At 42.8% G+C, this 16,495-nt stretch overlaps 1 protein-coding gene across 2 annotated transcripts in view; it reads right to left on the reverse strand.

Annotated features, from left to right (window-relative positions):
• Nucleotides 1-10,450: 10,450 nt before the first annotated feature.
• The window catches only part of CASR (calcium sensing receptor), an 80,285-nt gene continuing 74,240 nt past the window's right edge, over nt 10,451-16,495 (reverse strand). For both annotated transcript variants that reach the window (XM_019650575.1, XM_019650571.1), the window contains exons 6-7: nt 14,660-14,783; nt 10,451-13,350 (exon numbers count right to left, since the gene is read on the reverse strand). In XM_019650575.1, the coding sequence (XP_019506120.1) occupies nt 11,846-13,350; nt 14,660-14,783 (1,629 nt within the window). In that variant the 3' untranslated portion in view covers nt 10,451-11,845. The remainder of the gene's footprint in view (nt 13,351-14,659; nt 14,784-16,495) is intronic.

Raw genomic sequence — 16,495 nt, forward strand, 5'->3', positions numbered from 1 at the left:
TTCAACAAACATTTATAGACACTTTAAAAAAATAAATTCTTAACTTTTAATACAAAATTTCTAAACATTAAAAAAATAGTTCAATAAACACCTCTATCCCACACTTAGGTTAAATAATTATTAATATTTTTGCCATATATTTTAATATAGAGCTATATATTTTGGTGAAACATTTAAAAGTAACTTGTAGATATTGTGACCATTTTCCCCTAAATAGTTCATCCAGCATCCCCTAAAAATAAGGACATTCTCTTAGGTAACCACCCTAAGAAAATTAACAATACTACCTTAATTTCATCTAATAACTAGTCTATATTCACATTTTCCAAATTTTCCTCAAACTCAAGTGTCACACATTACTTTTGGTTGCTATTTAGGATTTTATCATCTAGAAAGGCCTTTAAAAAAATGATACTGACTTTTCGAAGAGACCAGGACAATTGTCTGACTTTTCCTTGTGGTGCCATTTAATTCTAAGAGCACGCTGTCAAATTTTAGAACATCCAATTCCTATTATCATGTGAAAGTTTTCAGAAGTTGCAGTGGTTTGAAGCCACCAAAATTTTTGGTTTGACTGATTCTTTCATGGTTCGGGAAGATGTGCAACCAAAGAATGTCAGAGCAGAAAAACCCATTCTCTCCACTGACATACTAGAAAAGGGTAGGCATCATAGTTTCCTATTGCTGCTGTAACAAATAACTCTTAATATAGTGGCTTAAAACAACACAAAGGGCAGAAGTCCAAAATGGGTCTCACTGGGCAAAAATCAAGTGTTGGCAGGGCTGCATTTCTTTCTGGAGACTCTAAAGGAAACTGTTCCTTGCTTTTCTCAGTTTCTAGAGGCCACCTGCTTTCCTTGTTTTACAATCCCTTCCTTCATCTTCAAATCCAGCTGTGTAGAATCTTCCTCTCTCTGACTCTGACCCTAACTTTCCTGCACTTATAAGAACGCATGTGATTATATTGGGCCCACCTGAGTAACCCAGGCTACTCTTCCTATCTCAAGGTCTGCTAATTAGCCATCTTCATTGCATATACAACCAATTTTTCCCTTGCTGGGTAATGTAACATATTCACAGGTTGCAGGTATTAGGATGTAGACATCATTGGGGGCCATTATTCTGCCTATGACAGGAAGTGACCTGACTAAGATTTGTAAGTTACTTACGAGAATCCTTTTAATACACTGAAACCTTATTGTTTGTTTGTTTTGTATTGGAATTCAGTAAAAGGTGATCCTGTGTTGAACCCTATTTAAGAGAGTTTAATAAAAGAGGCATTAGATTTTATTACAAAATTACATTCTCATAACCCGGTGGATCCACAATTTGGTTCTGAAGGATAGTGTCAATTTGTGTATCTGATATATCTGAAGTCAGATTGTTTCATTTGCTAGTTTTTGTTTGATTTTGATAAGGAAGTTAAGTGGTTTCTGTGACTAAGAGAGTAAAAATGGCTTTGATCTTCTAATTCATTTCAACCCAACATTCTGGTTGTCTTCTTCTATTACTTCAAGGTATAGTAAGAGTCCAAAAGTGTAGGCGGGTTCACATACCTCCTCTTGGGTTACTTGCTCAAATCAGGCGGGTCGTTCTGTTGACACCCAGTATTGTGCAGTGTCGGACTTAACCTTTACTAAAAGGTGAGGTTCTGGAGTGGTCTTGGGCTCATTCATCCTCCACAGGGCCCTCTGGGTGCTGACCTTTTGTTATGATAGTTTTTATAACTGCTAATGCAATAGCAATTTTTGTTTCTGGCTAAATAAATATTTTTCTCAGAATTAAGAAAAATCAGACTTATTAAATGCGATAAAATCTGTCCCACTAATGTCGGTGGGGTTTTCTGAAGTGGCGAATAAAAATTGTTAAGTATAATTGATCAGGTAGAGAAATCTAGTTTATTAGGAAAGGATAATTATGAGGTTTTAGTTCGTAAAAGTGAAATGTTGTAAGTTAGTGAATTTAAGGGCCTCATTGGGGGAGTCAGAAAAAAGAAGAAGGAAGAAACTACAGAATCTTAAGTACACAACAGGGAGTTGAGATAAGAAAATAGCTAGAGTTGAACCAGATGTATTGGAGGGTTCAGTTCAAGTCTGACACCTCTAAACCTGGGTGCCCTGATTATGAAGCCTGCTCTTTAAATTAATGATATTATAACGGGAAAAGTCACAACCTCCACCTTGAGGGAAGGTTTGGAAGGAGTTTGGGAGGAACTTGTGCAGTTGATCGAGGAAGCGACCCTGAGGTCATGGTCTTGAATTGCAAATCACAGTGATTATTCAAGTCTTTGAGGTCAAGAACATCTTGGGAAGTTTATGTTGAATGTCCCACCAATGTGGTTGTGTCAGGGGAAGTAAACAGAGTGCTTTTTTCTATCTGCATTGCATTATTTATTTTATTCAGTGGGAAAGAACCCCAGGGCAATGGGAATTTAGAACTTATTCTTCTGTATGCTCTTAGATCCTGATCAAGAAGGCCACCTTGGGCCGGCCGAGTGGCGCAATGGTTAAGAACTGGCTTGGGATGCCAGAGGGCCCCGGTTCAGATCCCACATATGAGGGCCAGTGACACTGCCCTCCACAGCTAAGATGCTGAACAACAGCTCAACCTGGAGCTGGGCTGCCATGAGTCTCTGGCTACGGCGTAGGCTGCAGCCCCTGTGGCAGTGGGTTGCCATGGGCTACTGTATGTAGCCAGCAGCCAGCGTGAGCAGCCGTCCAGAAGCCGGCGAATGATCTGCCTCGCCCGGAAAGAGCACAATGATGGTGCCAACTTGGGCCAGTGAAGCAACATCCTCCACAACTAGACTAAAGAACAAAACGACAGCAACTTGTCTGTTCCCCTTCCCCCAATTCCCCAGCACTGTTCCCATCTCCCCAATTCCCCAATAAAAATCTTAAAAAAAAAAAGAGGGCCACCTATAGGGGCAAATAGAGAAACTAGAGATATTACAGGATGCTTAGGAGTGAGGAGAGTACGTCACACCCATTAGGGAACCTGCAGGAGAGGTGCCTTCATCAATAGAGGGGGCCTCCAATGAACACATGAGTTAGCTATAAACACCTTCTGGGTACCAGTCAGTATGGGGGTTTTCTTCCTCCATATGCCCCAACCTTGGAGGGGTTGACCATATATGTATAGGGAGAAAATGTCATAGCGCACATGGGGTAATTAGGGAAATAGCTAACCACACTCCCTTCCCTGACTACTGGCTTCTCCCTCTGCAGGAGGCCTGAGCTTAGGGAAAGGGAGGAGGCCTAAATTAAACTACACTTTTCAGAGTTTGACTATAATATAAAACTGGACATTTTAATTACTGATTAGAACCCTGTGTCTCCTGAAAATTACCAGAAAAATCATACCCAAGTTTTTCCTTTAGAGGCAGGACAACTAATCTTAGGGAGCTGATTTTAGATGGACCATAGGAAACAAAAATAAAGTTACCTTAGGATTGTATCTCATGAGTCTTGCTCATTTAATATGAATGTTACAGTTGTGAAAGTCCTGGACAGAGATGTCTGCTGCCTTAATTAACATGCTGGGGAGGGGACCAGGGTTAAGAGACTGGAAAAGAGAAGAAATTGAGGAACATTTTGTTGGTTTTATATTTGGTTTAAAGTTTACTTACCACAGCTGTATAACAAATAATTTTTAAAATTATTCTGTGAATGTTTTACCTTCCACCTTATCTAAAGTCACTGAATATTGGCCAGGGTGTGAGGAAATGGATTAACACTCTCCATAGCCTATCCAATCAAAAGTTCTGGTGGATTTAGCTCCAGAGCCCACAACTGACTTCTTTTAATCTACTCTCCATTATAATCTTGGCTTTATTGGTCCTTAAATTGTAGCTAAAATATCACAGGTAAGGGTGTGTTTCCTTCCCTTTCCCTCCCTCCCTCCCTCCCTCATTTCCTTATTTCAATAAAGTTATATAACTTTAAAAAGAAAAGCACACACACACAATAAAACTCTATTTTCCTCCCCTGTATGCCATCTTCTTCCTTTTCAATGAAACTTCATTTCATGTTATTCTGAGTAGACATACTATTCTGTGTCCTGCTTGCCCCTTTCACATTACTTCTAAACTTGATTATGTGTTTTGACATAATGCACACATTTGTCATAGCTGATGTTGGCGAGCTCTCCCACAACGAGATTATAGCGTAATTTCCTTAACCATCCCTTGGGTGTTGGGTGTCTGGATTCTTTCCTGTTTGCATCACAGAACCTCAGCAGTGTGTCAATGCTCCGCTGGGTGCAGGCCTCCCAGCACATGGCCCAGAACACATTTAGCCAGAACACACTGGTGCTAATTAATTTTGTTGCCTGTTAGATTATTTCCGTGGGAGTGTGTACCTAAAAGAGAAATTACTGGTGCAAAGGCTAAGAAGAATCTGTTAAAGACTTAAACTTTTTACCAGAGGACAATCCAGAAAACTTCAACCAGTCCATAGTTGGTTCCTATCAGGATAAGATCATAATAAATCATATCAGGAAATTTAAGGAAACTTGTCTCTCATCATGCTCCAAGAAGGCCTTTCTGATATGCTTCGAAGAATTATGTTTTTGAACCTGTTGTAAAGGTCTTAGTTTTATTTAAAAATGTTTGCTTTTCAACTAAAATTTTAGCTGCTTGGCAGACTTTTAGGTTTTTTCTGTTTGTGTGAGGTTTGATTGACTGACTTTCTGTGACAAACGGGGCCAGTGAAGTCACAGACATTCTTTTGTGAGGTTTCTTTTTTTTTTAACTGATGAATCCTTTTTTATCCTTTGGCTGATTTTTAACATTATTGTTTTATTATGAAAAATTAAAAAACTTATAAAAGTAGATTAGCAAAATGAAGCCCCGTGTACCCCTGATGTAGCTTCAGCACTATTAACTTTTTGCTGTTTTTTCTTGGCTTGTCCTTTTCTCTATATATGTACTTATTTCCTCCCCAGTTTGTGGTATTATAAAGCAAATCCCAAGCTTCATATGAGCTCACCCATAAATACTTCAGTGTATATCACCTTTTGTTAAATGACCACTGTGCATATGACAAAGCAAATGGGGTAGAATGTTATCAATAAGTGAATCTGGGTAGAAGGGGTACAAGGGTTTTTGTACTACTTATTTTTGGAAATTTTCTGTAAGTTTGAAATTATTTGTAAATAAAGGGTAAAAACAAACAAAAAATATGACCATAATATCATCATACTTGATAATCCAAGAAACAGATTTTTCTTGATTTACTCTAAGTCATGCTCATGGAAAGAAATTAAGGTAAAAAAACCCCAATAAATATTAAAAAGAAGTAAAAGTCACTCATTATTCTAGTGACATAATCACTATTCAATGAGTATGTATTTTTCTCAGACTACTACACAGCTCTCTCTCTCTCTCTCTCTCTTTCACACACACACACACACACACATGCACACGCACGCACGCACGCACGCATGCATATCATTTAAAAAGTCAAATAGTACTAATGGGCTTATAATCAAATATACTAATTTCCATTCTCCCATCCCCTCCAGTCCCATCTCCTAAAGTGCTTGTCCCTGCTTACTTTCTTTTATCTGCCAGCGGGCTCTCTCTCATGGAAAAATGCCAGCTGTGGCTCTGTTTTAAGCACAGTATCTTTCTGATCTACTACAGCTGTTGATGAAAGGAAATCATCTTGTGCTTATTTTTTGCTCAGCAGTGTTTTTCATTTTGTGTTTGATCTTAAAAATGCTTTGTTTGTAAGTGGTGGATACTCTATATTACAATACCTCACTCATTACCCACTTTGACCTTCTTCTAGCATGTGCTCCCATACTATAGAGGCTAGACAGCAAAGCTATATTTCCAGACTCCCTTGCAGCTAGGGTTCTGCGTGGCCAATGAAAGACTTGGAAAGTTGATATAAATGGGACCGAGGACAATGGCAGAGGATTTCAGTTCCTCAGGCTGCAATAAAGTTTTTAGAATCTCGTTCCCTGTGTCATGGGTGCTAAGTGGAAGGCAGGTGAGGTAATGAGGTTTCTACCAGAACAACCCCATGGAGAGATTGGATATTTCTCCTGGCTGCATTGTTTCTGATTGTGTAGCACTCAAGCTTGGAAGCATCCTAATACCCTGTAACAAAGCCCTTTCTGCTTAAACTAACTAGAGTGGATTGTATTGTCTCCAACTAAGAATCTTTTTTTTTTTTAATTAATTAATTAATTTATTTATTTATTGTTAGTTTCAGGTGTACAGAACAATGCAATATCCAACTAAGAATCTTGATAGGAGAAATCATTGAACTCTTTGCTGCTTCTTGAGTATCTAAAAGCAAACCCTCTAAACTTCAGTTACCTGTGGTTTAAATGATTTTCTATAGTTTTCCTATACTCCTGAAGGTGACACTTTTACATCAATTATTGTATTTGGCAAATAACCATAGTTGGTAATTATGGCAGGTAATATTATATCTTTTTTATAAAAGAAACTAAGACAAAGAAAGATTGAGTATCTTATTCAAGAAAATATAGCTTATCTGTTTTACTGCTTAGAATTCTACTTCTGATTTTCCACTATTTCATATATCCAGCCTGTTGATGATTAAATAAAACAAATAAAAAATAGTTCCATAAAAGTTCTGGGACCAATTATAGCTCTAGCAAAACTTTATAGGAATAGCAACTGACCTAACAGGGTAATTCTTATCTAAGATGATATGTTTATCTTAAAACTTCATTACATGGTTATTATTTTAAATTCTTTATTTTGTGATATAATTTAGGGCTTAATGTATAAAATTTGGGAAGTACAGACAATTCTAAAGAAGCAGAAATGATTATTCTACTGCTAAGCAGAAATCTCTGTTTATAATTTGAATGCTTTCAGAGGTCAGATAGAAACAAAATATTTAAAGAAAATTGGGAGATTTAGAGCAATAACAATGTCTTTGGGTTGATATGAAGGAGAACAACCACATTCTTCCTGATGCTTTTGTCAGGGATCAAACCCTGTACTGACCCTGAGGTTTCCTTGGGCTTTGATCTCATATCTATTTTCACTATACTTGCAAGCATTTGCTCTCCGTGTGCTGGGAACTCAGTCCTAGAGTTAGTTGCTTTTATTAGTTCTAGCCTCCTGCTCTGGCTAGTTATCCAGGTAGCTAGTGTCCAAATTTCAGAGGGAGGCGGCTGATGATGTATCTCCCTTGCTCCCTGCTTCCCCCAGTCCAGCTCTTAATATAAACTGATACTCCTACTCCACTCCAAACTCCCTCCATTCTTGTGCAGGATTCAGGAGAGGGCAAGGATGTGGTGGTCATTCCAGCAGAGGAGATGGTCTGCTTAGCCCCACTTGATGCCTGGTTCACAGTTGTCCCTCCAGAGCCCAGATGCATCTTTAAGCTATTTCTACCCACTTTCCTGCCCCTGTTCAGCCTTCTTCTAGTAGTTCTCCACTTCTCATATCTGGCTGAGCAGTTTCCCTCAAGGCTAAAACTTTTTTCCATATCCTTGAAATACAACTTAGATCTCCCGACTGGTCCTACCCTGTGCCTGTAGCATCCCTGACCCCTATCCCACCCCTTGCATAATAGCAAAGTTCTCATCCAACCCCTAGTATTCTCTCATTATCCAGGGCAGGAAATCCAGGGTCTCCTGAAGACCAGTGATTTTACAACTTCCTTCCACCTGCCCCAACTCCACCCACCTTTGGGAGATGGCTTTGTATCCAATGGACTCCTAAAAGGCCAGCCAGGCTCAGACCAATGCAGGGCACCTCTCCAGTGATTAACCAGCACCCCTTATTGATGTTCTGTTGTTCTTCTAGCAATGACGAGTTCCAATACAGTTGAGCAGAAGGAAACTCTGGCTCCATGCAGAACTAGCCCACTGCTTACATAACTTTAGCCAGGCCAAAAGCAGAAATAACATTGTCCTAAAACACAACTTTTAGAGACAGAGGTAGGGCAGCCCTAATTTCCCCAAAATTGAAACTAATGCAATTAGGCAACTCTCAGTGATCATAGGGACTTTCAAGGTGACAATGTTATATGCTGATGGTTACCTCTAAACTTCCAATGTAAATTTAAAAAATCTTCTAGGAAACTTTTTCCTTTGGATGAAAATCCTTCATCACTATGTAATTTATTTTTATTTTCAAAATAAAGGAAAACAGCTTCTCATTGCCAGAGGACTCTATAGACTCTTTCCAGAAAGCAGCTAACAGAAAATAAATTGAGAGAAAATGGCTGTTAACGATCTAAAACCAAAGCCCAGAGAGATTCAGAACACAAGGTTTATACTTCCCTGAACAGATTTGGAGGAGTAGAATATTGGTCAGAACTTTCTTCTGGGAAAAGAGAGAGGGAGCTAGTTGGTGGGGATAGCCCTAGAGTGAGAGCAGGTATGAATGTCTGAGGAAGGCCCTGGCCTATTCCCTGAGCTGGTAATGCTTGGGGAAGGAGATGGCAATAAAAATGTTGTGTTAATTTCCTGTTGCTGCTGTAACAGATTACCATGAATTTAGTGGCTTACAATAATATGAATTTGTTATCGCATAGTTCTGGAGGTCAGAAGTCCAAAAAGGGTCTCACTGGGCTAAAGTCAAGATGCTAACAGGGCTGGTTCCTTCTGGAAGCTCTCAGGAGAATTGGTTTTCTTGCCTTTTCCAGCTTCTAGAAGCTGCCTGCATTCCTTGGCTCACGGTTACCTTCTATATTCAAAGGCAGCAGTTTTCTGCTACCCTTTTCCATTTTTAAGGAGCCTTGTGATTATACTGGGCACCTGGATAATTCAGAATAATTTCCTTATCTCAAGGTCAGCTGATTAGCAACCTCAATTCCATTTGCAGCCTTAATTCATCATTGCCATGCAATGTAACATCATCATAGGTTCTAAAGATTAGGATGTGAGCATCTTTGAGGGACCATTATTCAGCCTTCCACAAATACCTATACAGGTTTAGAGATATGTGCCCTGTGTGTCCTCTGGTGACTTGGAAGCTTGTTAGCCTCCATGAATTCTCTATACCATCATGGGAGGCAGCAGTGAAGCAGACATGGCAGTGTAGGGCACCAGGAGGGAGGGGCCTGAGAGCTGTCTGGAAGTTTCCAGGCCTTAGTGCCCTCTCTCATTGAGAGAGCTGGCAGGCCTAGGAGAGGCCTAGTGGTTGGAACAAAGTGACACAGCCAAGGAAATCACTGTGGATCCCGTGACTGGGGACCATATGGGGATGCGATGCCTCAGAGGATGCTAGCGTGGAGGCATGTCAATTATTGGGGACCAGATAAGAACGTTCTCAGGGATGTCAATAGCAGCTGCTGATGTCTGAGGAACCCCACCCCCTGTACACTAAAAAGAAACCTCTGAACTGACCCCCAGAAATTTAAACTGATTCAGAAAACTCTGAAGTTACTGAGAAAACTCCAATTTGACTAAGATGAAGTTTCTGTCACTAGGCTGAATGGGAATTTGAGAGGGAAACTGAGTTGTTTCAGAAAAATAATGGAAGTTCGTATTTCACACCCCTGATTGTGTCCTGAGAGTTGTCTGTTACATAGAAATGAGGACGATGATGTTGAATCTCCCTTTCTGACAAGAATATTGGGAGAAACAGCTTTATTTGCAAGCTCTTGGTGAAGTGAAGCTCAGTGTAAATGGTGGGTGTTTCCCGTGATGAGTTCCCTCCACCAGATCAGCTATGTGGGTGAGCTGCATAGTGAGGGTCCTCTCAGGAAGGATGAATGTGTGACCTTTTGCATAGCTAATAGTTATGTCCACGTAGCTATTGTGACACATAAAAAGCAAGCCATCAAATGCTCAGCTTTTTTTTAAGACCAAGTAAAATGTTGAATGTAAATCTTCATTGGGCTCTGTGCCTTGCTCAGAGGTGTGACCAGGCTGGGAGCAGCAGGCTGGGTCTTCCTGTGTGAGACTTCCTCTGTGTCTCACAGTCGTGCTCCCACGTGGCACCCTCTATTGCCTTTCCATCCAAATTAACAACGATCATATCAACAGGCGACTTTAAAAATCATGGAAAGGCAGCTCTTTGGAAGAAAGTGGTCAGAGGAAGAAGTTATCAGGAGCTATAAAGTTTGAGGCCTCACACGGATGTGATTGCTGCATTTGGCCTTGGCTTAAGAGCAGCATTTAGAGCGATCTGAGCAGCTACTTCCACACTGGGACGGTCTTCCCTTGGTGTTGGAGATCTGGGTGCTGGCACTATCGAGGCAGAGCGTGGGGCCCTCTAGGGGACTGACTGACCTCCTGGCTTCTTCGCCAGAAGCAATGTAACTAGGGCTAACCCCTCGAACTGGGTCCCAGAGTTCTTGGATTATTATGGAGAAAATTACTGTGATCAGTGGACTTGTCATTAAAATCTGAGTGATAAATAAATAAGCTTTGTTTTGCATTTTAAAATAAGTGAAAAAATAATTACAATCTCAGTAATATTAATTAATATTTATTATTGAGTGCTTACTATGTGCTAGGCACCATGCTAAAGTACTTTACATACATTATCTCATTTAATCCACATAAGAGTTCTGCGGAAAAAGAATGATTATTACCCCCATTTTATAGATAAAGAATTTGGGGCTTGGCAGAGTTAAGGTTCCCGGTCTATGTTCACCCAACTTGTAAGTGACCAACTCAGGGCTTGAACCCAGGTCTCTCTGGCTCCAGAGCCTGAATGCTCAGCAGAACGTCATTCAACCCCTTTAACTACCCATGGGCAGACTTCCGCTAATGGAGGGAACATGGTGCGGCATTTGGGGGGTGGAGTGCCAGGCTAATGCCCCGTGAGAGCTCTCTTGGAACCGCACTTTCTTACCCAGCAATTGGTAGGGGGCCGATGACTGGGAGCTTATTCTCCACAAAGGCAGGTTTAAGTTCGACTTCAGGAAGCCTTCAGGCAGGGATGGGGGAAGTTTATGGACCCCTGGGGTGCTGAAAAGGCTCACATAGGGTTTAGCTTACGGGGTGGGTATGGTGGGGTGGATGAGGACAATGGAACTCAATAATACTGCCTTATACAAACCAGACTGCGACGTTTTTTGCATTTTATATCGTCCATGGACTATTACAACAGAAGCGTTTTCTTAAGGCGAAAGCTACATATAGCAATATTAATTACAGATATAGCTCACTGGAGTCCTGCAGTCCCTTCCTAACAATTTGAGGTGATTCTTGTCATCCTGGATTCTAAACATGACATCACTATCACATTCTGGACAAAACCAGAGGTATTAGTACAGGAGGGATGCTAACCTTCTAGATGTCACATGATAGCAGCAGCGAGTAGGAGACCAAATATCTTATGGTTTTCATAAATAGGAGGGGACACATTCACCTTACTGTTTTGAACATTCAACTTTCTTCCCCTTTTCAAGGTGTTGGGCAGCACTAGTGACATTCTGTCTTTCAGACTCTTAACTCTAGTGGTGACCAAACTGATGTCCTGTCACTCTGCACACTTTGTCTTTGGGCCAGGCTGTCTGCAAAGTTCAGGGTAGGCATTTCAACAGGAGAGAAAAAAAAAAAAAAGGAGAGGTGGGTTGCTTAAAGCCTGGTTCTATCTCTGAGCTGTTGGTTGACACAGGACAGAGAAAGAGAACATGAACAGCAAATGCGACTATGGCGATCTCAGTGCTCTGGCAATCCAACCACAGAAGTACATGGCTTTTCTTTTTTAATTTTCAAGGGAACATTAGTCAATTCACCATCATTTGAAACAGTGCAACTAAGTTCGAGGGATTTGGCCTGTCTATTATTCCTCCTTCAGAGGAAAGGAGTCGGGAGCAGTCCCTCGTCCCTGTCAGAGAACGTGGTCCCAGGAAACCTCTCTGGACCCTCCCTGGGCTGGCCTTCTTCCATTTTACGAATGCAGTATGTTTTCTGTGACAGTGCTGCCTCCACCGCTGATGACGAAGCTCCGTGAATTGGACACTACAAGTGCTGGGGACATCTCTTCAGGGTCCTCCATCTCTGGCTGGTGGTCCCCACCCACAGGCCCTTGCAGGCCCGACTCCTGGGTGGTCAGTTCCGAGTCTGTCTCCCCGCACTGCAGCGGGAGTAACGCCTGGTGTCTGGTCAGGGTATCGCGGGCCTCCAGGGAGTTCTGGTGCGTGGCATTCCTGTGAGCCGTGGCACTCTTCTGAGGCTCATCAAAGCTCAGCGAGAAGGTGACTGTGCCACTGCCGAAGATGACCTTCTGTTTGCATCTGGGCTGCTGCTGCGACTGCTGCTGCTGCTGTAGGGTCACAGGCGGCTGGGGCTGCTGCTGCTGCTCTTGCTGGGTCAGGGCCAGTGGCTGCTGCTGCTTCTGCCTCTCAGGCTGTGGGAAGGGGTCTTCGCTGTTGCTCTTGCTGCTGATGGAGGAGGACGGGGTGGAGCCCGTGGAGCCCCCGAGGCTGTTGGACCGCTTGCGGGAGACGTTGCTGCGGCGCAGCGTGGCCCGGGCTGCCACCTTGAAAGCGTGAGCAGCGGTGCTGCAGCGCACCTCCTCGATGGTGTTACGGGACGGCTTGAAGAGGATAATGTAGACCTTGTTGAAGAAGATGCAGGCCAGCAAACCAAAGCTGGCTGCCAGGATGGCGATCACCTCCACGGCGGAGACGAACTTGCCGTAGGTGCTGGCATAGGCTGGAATGAAGGAGATCCAGACGATGAAGAAGATGAGCATGCTGAAGGTGATGAACTTGGCTTCGTTGAAGTTCTCCGGTAGCTTTCGGGACTTGAAGGCGAAGAAGAAGCAGATGGCAGCCAGCAGGCAGGTGTAGCCGATCAGGAAGCCCAGTGCCATGAGCGAGCCCTCGTGGCACGTGATGAAGATGATCTCATCCTCCAGCTCGTGGTTGCGGTAGCTCGAGGGGGGCGCGGTGTAGAGCCAGATTACACAGATGACGATCTGCATGAAGGTGCAGAGGAAGACCAGCAGGAACTGCAGGTTGAGCCCCCACCACTTGCGGTGGAAGCTGGTGGGGATCTTGGCCTCAAACACCAGGAGGACACGGTTGGTTTTCACCAGGATGCAGGAGATGCAGAGCACGAAGCTGATGCCAAAGGCCGGCTGGCGCAGGCGGCAGGTCCAGTCTTGGGGCTCGCCGATGAAGAACAAGGAGCTGGAGAAACAGCAGAGCAGGGAGAAGAGGAGGAGGTAGGAGAGTTCTCGGTTGGTGGCCTTGACGATGGGTGTATTGCGGAATTTGATGAAGACACCCAGCACGAAGGCGGTCAGGAAAATGCCCAGTACAGCAAAGAGGGTGAGTGCAATCCCAAAGGGCTCTGTCCACGACAGAAACTCAATCTCCTTGGCGATGCAGGAAGTGTGGTTCTCATTGGACCAGAAGTCATCCGGGCACTTGTCACAGGCACTTGCATCTGTAAAATGTCCCAGTGAAGAGTTAGTGACCACGTGGCGTAGACTAAAATGTGTGAGTGTGAACGCCGTGCCGAGGGTACGCAGGCTATTGGATGTGCTCACTTAACGTTTTCTTTATTGATGAAAAACATTGTGGTTTTAACATTGTCAAATAATATATTAAACCCTGACTTATGTTTAATTATATACTTAATTTCATGTACCTTTGATGATTCTATTATTTTTTCTCTTTCTTCATGGTATTGGGGTGGTGGGGACACATGTTTCCTTTAACACTACCTGCTGATGGTTTGTAGTTGAGAATGATCAATTTTGCTGGATAGGTGACTGCCCAGTGGCCTGATATAGTACACTAAATTTTCACAGAGTGACTCAAGCTCGGCCAGACTCCTTTTGGATATATGGATAGGCTTTGTAAACATGCCAGAGCAGGCTTCCTCTTAGATCAGGGCAGAGTACCCCATGCATATGACCTCAGTCTTATTTGCTCCACATCCATGGCTTTCCAGTGAGGGAAGCTGCAGGCTCCTTCAATCAATGAATGTTTACTAAGTCTCTGCTATGTCCCTGGCAACGTGCAGTCTGGGAAGTTAAAGGAACATGGGCTTTGCAGTCAGAGATCTGGATGGGAATCCTGACCCTGCCGTTTACTAGCTGCCTGATTTTGGTCAGGCTCCTTAAACTCTTTGCGCCTCAGTTTCCTCATTGATGAACTGTAAGCAACAATAAACCCATTATTGGGGGGGGAGGGGAATGAAATGAGATAATAACAATTATAGTTAATATGTATAGAGTGCTTCCAATATGCCAATCAAGGTTTTTATTCAACAGCCATTTATCTAGAAGTTACCATATGCTTTACCACTATTAGCTTATTTAATTCCCACTTTAGAGATGAAGAAACTGAGGCACAGGAAAAACATGAGTAAGACAGCAAGTACAGTGCCAGGAACCCAGCATGCAATCTATCATGGCCTATTAACTTTGGAGCCTGGAACAGACAGAACTTTGTCTATTCAGGGCCACTGAACTATAAGAAAAGGAAAACAATATTGGAAAGCAGTATCAGAGTAAAAGAAAGATGTGTCACAGGTGTGTTGGTAAGCTCTTACGGTATTGCAAAACATCTAACATTTCTTTTCTATCCCCCTCAATGCCTAGCCCAGCACCAATGTTCAGACATACTTTGTTAAATGAGAAACTGTGCTAAGCACCGTCTCAGCCCAGCCCTTCCGGGGACTTTGCTGACCCCTGGACCCCAAAGAGGACCAAGCCCTTCACGGTGTCCACAAGGCACTGTTCCTTTACCTGTCTCATCGCTGTACTCCCCATCGGGGCACTCCACACACTCAAAGCAGCAGGTGGGCTCCCCCTCAATGATTCCTTTCCTGGTCCCTGCCAGGCAGTCTCGGCTGCAGTTGGAGAAAGGCACCTGAAGGGCAGAGAACACAAAAGTGAGGGGCTACAGCCGTGGGAATTCTTACAGCTCTTCTGACTTGTGCAAGAGGGAGGAGTTGGGCATAAGGACCACTGCAGCAGACTCCAGGCCCATTTCAGGCAGAGGAAGGTCCAGAGGCCCTACCTCCTATCATCTCTGCAAGGGAGAGATGCCTATGGACAAGCGAACACACACACACACACACACACACACACACACACACAGAGTCTATGGGATACTAGGAAGATTAATTGTTGGCAGTCTATACCATGACAAAAACCCTCCTTAAATAATCCCTCTTCCATTCTCTCCAGCTCCCAGAATGAAACATCTGTTTACTCTCTGCTGAAGTAAAAGTTTGAGACAAACTAAAAGACACAGGGACATAGACCTACACACAGAGATACAGTCACACAGGGGGAGATGTGGAGGTGAGGGAAAATTTGTTTGAAAATGAGACTCTGAACTTTATGGTGAATTGCAATTCTTGCAATTTTATTTTAGGCTTTGCAGGGTGATTTCTGAGATCCTCAGTGAGGCAGGCAGGACAGGTATAGAAGGACTGAAAGTAAGTAGATCAGAAAGATATATCAGGAATTCCTAACCAAAAGAAACCTGCAGTCGTTACATTAATTTTAGGTAACACAGATTTTAGTTTATTTATTTAGTTAATAGAACTTTAGGTGTGCAGAATTTGATTAATCATAATCCTTAGTATGTTTAAATCACTTTTAGTTAGACATTTTTAATGACTACCACCCAAAACGAAAGGTAGGACTGGGACAAGAACCCGTATCTAACTATATGCTTCCCTCTGCTCCTTACTTCCACTCCTACCGCGTACTCATATTTGAGATGAACATCATCCTGGGTTCATCCTGGGTTCAAGAGTAATGCTAAACTTTTAGGGAACAGATCAATCTAGTCTTAACCAAATAAAAAAAGGAAAACAAACATAAAAAGAACACCCTCCAACTCATTCTTGTAAGGTCGTGATTCTAAAACCAGAAAAGAACAATATGAAAAAGAAAATAAGCCCTACAGGCCCATTTCACTTATTAAGTTGACTTTAGAAGCAGACCTGAGTCAGGGATTTGTGTCCAAGTGACTTAAAAAGAAAGTTCTCGCAATGGAAACAGGAAGAGATTAGAGGAAGTAGGACATAGAAGGGAGTGGGAGAAGCATGGGTGTGAGCTTGAGCAAAGTCCCTCAGAGGGCAGCTTCTGCCTGATACCCCAGGAGAACCCTGGACTGTAAGTTATGCCTCAGAGCTGTCCTGGCCTGAGGAAAACAAGCTAGGGCTTCCATCCTTCCACACCATTCACTGGTTAAGAGTCATCTGAGGGAAACGGAAACCCTAGGGTCTTCTGCCTCTCTGAGCCTGTGGGCAAAGGGGGTTCCATTAGCCTGCAGGCAGTCTTCTGAGAAAGAGCAGCGAGTTCTGGTTATTGGAAGCAAAGCCATACAGAAGTGTAAGGAATATGGAATGATTCTTATAACTATTTCCCTCTACTTGAAAACAGATGGAAAATACTAAAACCATAAACAAACTCAAAAGGACATAAAAAAGAAAACACACCATGTTCATGTTAGGTTTATGCCAGGAATGCAAACAAATTTTTTTTTAAGATTTTTATTGGGGAATTGGGGGGATGGGAACAGTGCTGGGGAATTGGGGGAAGGGGAACAGACAAGTTGCTGTCCTT

The sequence above is a fragment of the Hipposideros armiger genome, unplaced genomic scaffold (assembly GCF_001890085.2).
Source record: "Hipposideros armiger isolate ML-2016 unplaced genomic scaffold, ASM189008v1 scaffold_8, whole genome shotgun sequence".
NCBI classification, from domain to species: Eukaryota; Metazoa; Chordata; class Mammalia; order Chiroptera; family Hipposideridae; genus Hipposideros; species Hipposideros armiger.